The 5543-nt window shown below is 37.6% G+C and overlaps 1 protein-coding gene across 2 annotated transcripts; it reads left to right on the top strand.

The window, feature by feature from the left end:
• The first annotated feature begins 692 nt into the window (after positions 1–692).
• LOC103414649 (uncharacterized) lies at positions 693–4762 on the top strand. Of its 2 annotated transcripts, none has more exons than XM_008353016.4 (9): positions 693–921; positions 1219–1353; positions 1473–1560; positions 1741–1800; positions 2237–2299; positions 2388–2588; positions 2684–2795; positions 3686–3903; positions 4361–4762. In XM_008353016.4, the coding sequence occupies exons 2-9, from the start codon at positions 1232–1234 to the stop codon at positions 4451–4453; spliced, it is 957 nt and encodes a 318-aa protein (XP_008351238.1). In that variant the 5' UTR covers positions 693–921; positions 1219–1231; the 3' UTR covers positions 4454–4762. The 2 variants fall into 2 exon arrangements, with proteins under 2 accessions (XP_008351238.1, XP_070674083.1); XM_070817982.1 differs by having other exon boundaries at positions 881–1088.
• The last annotated feature ends 781 nt before the right edge of the window (positions 4763–5543 follow it).

Here is a 5543-nt window from a genome sequence, read left to right as displayed (position 1 = left end):
TAAGGCTCTTCACCCTCTCCAAGCTCTCACTCTTAGAGCTCTCTCTCTCCCTCACTTCTCAGAGAAATACAATACAATCAGTGTGGACGTAGCCCAAACCTTGGGGTGAACCACGATACATCTTGTGTTATTTACATTACTTGCAGATTCACGGTCAGATTTACGTTGTTCCAAGACCTCCGGTTTTGTGCATCAACATGAGTAATGATCCTTCAACTAAAAATTCATTATCATTAGTCCCTCAACTTATCAAAATGTGTAACTATAGTCATTTTCATCAATTTTGTCAAAATAAGTTATGTTGGAATAACCATTTATATAATTAGGGTCCCTCAACTCATCAAATTGTGTAATTATAGTCATTTTCGTCAACTACGTCAAAATTTTTGTCAAAACGAGTTATGTTGGAATGACCATTGCTACAATTGGGTTAAAGTTAAGATACTATTTCTCTAGTTGAATTAAAGTTGAGGAACCAATGGTAATGAATTTTTAGTTGAGGGACCATAGCTGCACGTTTTGATGAGTTAAGAGACCAATAATAATAAATTTTTAGTTAAGGGACCATTTCTCAAATTGAGTTAAAGTTAAGAGACCATAGCTACAATTTTTTTTTTTTAAATAATGCGCAGAAGATGGTTTTTTATTTCAAATTTAACAGTTTAATGGGCCTGGTGGTTGCAAAACGTGAGGGGATTTGACCCAAAAACAAAAGAGCAGGCTAGATAAGAATGAAGGGCGGGGCCTTGTACGTGGGCCTGGTTTGACATCCGAAGTGCTGCTTCCTCAACCTCTCTCCGTCTCGTACCCAAAGAGAAGAGAGGGCGGCCATAACTGGGCAATTGGTTCTCCATCCAAATTTTGATTTCTTAATTTCCGACAAAACCACAAAATTCCTCAGCCTCATCCCCCATCCCCCAGGTGCGTCCCCGATCGACCAATCGCTCTATCACCCAATCTTTCTTCTTTTGGGTGTTCTCCGTTTGGATTTACATTTCGCGTTCATACTTCATATAGCCCATACTCGATTAGATTGATATCATTTATTTTTTCTTTATATCGATAAATCTCGGCTTCAATTATTTTATGTATGTATGTATGTATGATGTATCTGTATTAAAGTTAGATAGATTCGAATGCGGTATAGAAAATATTTGATCTGTGGTTTTGGTTTGCTGCTGAATCTGATCCATATTCATATGTGTTTGTTGTGTGTAGAACCAAAGAAGCAATGAAGATGAAGGCAGCTCACCCTCTGGTGCTAGTTTTTGTGGGTTTGCTTGCGCTTGCAGTAGCACCTTCCACTTCAGCTTCCACAGTGCCAGCTTTCCTCTGGTCCCCTCATTACCATCAGTATGTACTTCTTCCTTCGCCTAAACCCTATTTTAACAATCCACTCAAGTTTCTTAGTCTCATAGCTTACCATCAGCTGCTCAATTGTTTTATACTGATTACATGCTCTCTGAAAACAGAGTCAAGGCAGCCGTAAATTATCAGACAATATCCCCCAAGGATTTAGCAAAGTCTCTTCTTTCCGAAGGTGGCTGGTCCAACCTACTGGTATTTTCTTCTCCGTTAGTTTATTGCGCTTCCTTTAATTTTTAAGATGTATACCTGTTTCATGTGAACTGAAAGAAACAAGTTGTTCTCTTTGGTTTTGTTTTTTTTTTATCCTTTTGGTTTTCCCGCTATTGATTTTTCTTCTAAGTTATATTTATGTATTTGTTTTCAAATCCTTAGTGTTCCGCAAACAAAGTTCATCAGCCTTTGGAGCTGGCTCTTGTCTTCGTTGGTGGAGAGGTAAGAATTCTGATGTTGTCTTCCTTTCATCATGTAACTTCCCTATACATGCTCCCAGATCCAATGAAATCTAGTTCATAATTTAAAATCCTTTGTGCTGGCCAGGTTGATATACAGTCTGAATCAGTTTATTGTTCTTTGTTTAGGTGTCTAGCTACTTTAAGTTTTTATGTTTTATGGGATTAAATTTTAAACTGCTTTTCTAGAATCAAAACAGTTGCTTGCTTTGCATAAAGTACAATGCCAGGGAAGTAGCATGTATGTAATTTGGATTTCAATTTCCAAGAATTTGAATGAGTATAAGAATCACTCTCTTAGAACCAAAGCGAGCTTTCATTTTTTGGATGAGGTTTCGTTATTCACATTGCAATACAGAGAAAAGCATTTGCCGTTGTTTATGTCTTGGGCTACTAAAGTAATTCCTTTCTTATCTTAGTTACAATCTTCAGATATTCCTGCAAACAGACATGCAGATCCAGCTCTTGTGGACTTCCTCAAAGTAAGTAGAGTTTGCCTAATTGTAGTCTTTTGGTTGATATATGATCAAAATTTCGGTTGAAGAGCTGCCTTTCCATGGTCTTCAACAGACCTCTTTCTCAGGATCCAATTTCTCCATGGCCTTCCCTTTTGTTGCTGCACCGGAGGAGGATTCTATGGAAAATTCTTTGGTGTTAGAGATTTCAGAGACTTGCGGGCAGGATTTGGGATTCAGTAATGTTACTTTATTTGGGTCATGCTCTATTGAGGGTGAAAATTTTCAAAAGCTCTCAAATGTGCAATCATTCCATGTAAATTAACTTGACAATCATCTATATTACATGATAAACATTTTTGTTCTTTGAAAAAGATCTGATGTCTTTTTTTCCTCAATAAAATTTGGCAGGATTATCTTGTTTCAGGGGTGGAGAAGAGATCCAAAGGGGAAGTAGATTTGGTTGTGTTCTGCCATAAACAATCTGAATCTTCCAAAGAACTTGATCAAACACATTCTGAGGGTATGTTAAGTTAAAATTGTTAATATGATATTTTTGAATCATAAGTTTTTTGGATGTGTTACATGTTTTGAAAAAAGAGCCTTGAGGCTCACCTAGGCGGATTTGGAGGCGGGGCAGTGTTTAAAACGCCTCTGCCCAGCAGGAATAGGCTGAAACTCGGCTAGAGGTGGTTGAGGCGTGCCTCAGGCTTTCGACTGGGCCTTTTTTTTAATAAAATGAAGGCTTTTTAACCAAAATGATCCATGAGATTTGCATAACTCCTCACTTCGGTCCTTGAGATTTGAAATCAATAGAAGCGGTCCTTGAGATTGTCCACCATCAATCATTTTGGTCATTCGGTGAAAATTATGTTAAACAAGGATCAAAATGACAAAATTACCCTCAATTTAATAAACAAGATAAAATGATTTGACAAAGTTTGAGGGTGTTTTTGTCATTTTATTCTTATTATATGGAGATTTTTCATGGAAGGACCAAAATGATTGATTGTGGACGAACTCAGGGACCATTTATATCGATTTCAAATCTCAGGGACCAAAGTGAGGAGTTATGCAAATCTTAAGGACTATTTTGGCAAAAAAGCCTAAAAGGAACTGCCCAAGTTCAAGTTCAACTAGACTATATGACATACCCTACAATTTCAAGTTCAACTAGACTATATGACATACCCTCCAGGTTCAAGTTCAACCATATTACATACCCTCCAACTGGACTATATATTAATAATTTTAGGTCCCGTGAGGCTATCGCCTAGGTGAGGCTATCGCCTAGGTGAGGCTATCCACAAAATGCCTTGGCTTCACCTTCGCCTTTTAAAACATTTGTATACACAAGTCACACTGGTCTAGGACATGGATGGTCATGCAAATATTTCAATTGGATTTTTGCAGGTAAAGTTTTTTCTGACCTTGTTAATTCCATGGATCAATCTGGGGCAAAGTATGGAGTTCTATATGTTTCAGATCCCAGTAAGTCGATCCAATATCCTTCTCATCGAGAATTAGAAAGGTTTCTTGCTGAAAGTGGATCAGGAAATGCATCAGCCAATTCGACGGCCTGTGATGAAGTTTGTCAGATAAAATCATCTCTTCTAGAGGGACTTCTAGTTGTAAGTATCCTTTTCCACTTTTGTTTTGCTATTTTATGGTGAGGTATTTGTAGATTCTACATTTTTTTTAAGTGTGTAGTCTCTACTTTTTTTTAAGAGTTTGTAGTCTCTACATTTTACTATCTTTCTACGGTCCAAATCATACTCAGATAGTTTTCAGACAAAAATAACTTAAATTAATACCCACCTCTACATCTCTTTACTGCTAAAAAGTATAATTGCCCACTTCATTCATATGGACACTCATGTAACTATAACTTCTTGTTCGGATGTCCAAATGCCCTTTCCACAACTTTTTCCTTTTCCTTTTTCTCTTTGGTCTATTGACACAAATATACTCATACATGCCTCTTCAGACATTAATTGTGTGGATTTGTTAAAATGACAAGTACGCATTACAGATGAAAATAATATGACTGATGCGGTATTGATGATGTTTCTTCTTGCGATGATTCAGGGAATCATTTTGCTTATAATCTTAATATCGGGCATTTGCTGTATGATGGGGATTGACACTCCGACGCGATTTGAGATGCCCCAAGAGTCTTGACTTGTAAATGCGAGATAACACTCATCTGTTGTGGTGCAGGCAATTGGATCTTAGGTAAACTCAAAAGTAGTTGTTTGTTATATATAAGTTGCAGTGGGATGTTACCTTTACAATATTTGTTCACTTTCTCAAGAGCGTTCTGTTATGCTGGCAGTAATGATTTAGTGTTGTATTAGAGTGTGTATCCACATGATAATATTGATTTTGTTTGCATCGGCTGTCTGGCTGTGTAATTGATTACAGTACAGAAAATCTTATCCTATGCTACGGGATAGATTGATAATAAATTAATGGTTTTGCAACAAACAAGGGCCAATTTCATCTCATTCCCTCCCACTTATCCTATGCTACGGGATAGATTGATAATAAATTAATGGTTTTGCAACAAACAAGGGCCAATTTCATCTCATTCCCTCCCACTTTTGACAGACCTGATTTGATTTATAATCGAGGGAAGTAATTTTCACACACGAATTTCTCTTTTTCATTTTGGTTATTGGGTTGAACAAATCAAATGAGAGTCAAGACACGTAAATAATGAGAAAATGTAGAAGGGGAAAATGCACGTGCAAAACAGAATTGAATGTTATGGTTCTTTTTAGCTAATTACTGCATGGTTTCACCGAGTAATGAAATTACCTCTAAATCTTTGATTATCAATGATAACCTTCATGCTCTTATTTATCAATTCTAAAGGGGAAAAAAAAAACTCACTCTTCCACTTGTTTTAGCCTCACTACATTATCAACAACAACAACAACAAAGCATTTTCCCACTAAGTGGGGCTGGCTGTGTGAATCCTAGGTCTTCCTCTACCCCTTCGGCCCTGAACCTCTGTCCCGTAGTCACATCTTCGAACTGGAGCGTCAGTAGGCCTTCTTTGCACATGTCCAACCCACTCATTCCTAATCTTATCCTTTCTCGTGAGCCCACACCTCCAACGAAGCATCCTCATCTCCGCTACACCCATTTTGTGTACGTGTTGATACTTCACAGCCTAACATTCTGTGCCATACATCATCGCCGACCTTATTGCCGTCCTATAAAATTTTCCCTTGAGCTTCAGTGGCATATGACGGTCACACAACAC

The sequence above is a fragment of the Malus domestica genome, chromosome 03 (genome assembly GCF_042453785.1).
Source record: "Malus domestica chromosome 03, GDT2T_hap1".
NCBI classification, from domain to species: Eukaryota; Viridiplantae; Streptophyta; class Magnoliopsida; order Rosales; family Rosaceae; genus Malus; species Malus domestica.
The sequence above is the reverse complement of the archived record's forward strand: the minus strand, read 5'-3'. Positions and strand labels throughout refer to the sequence as shown.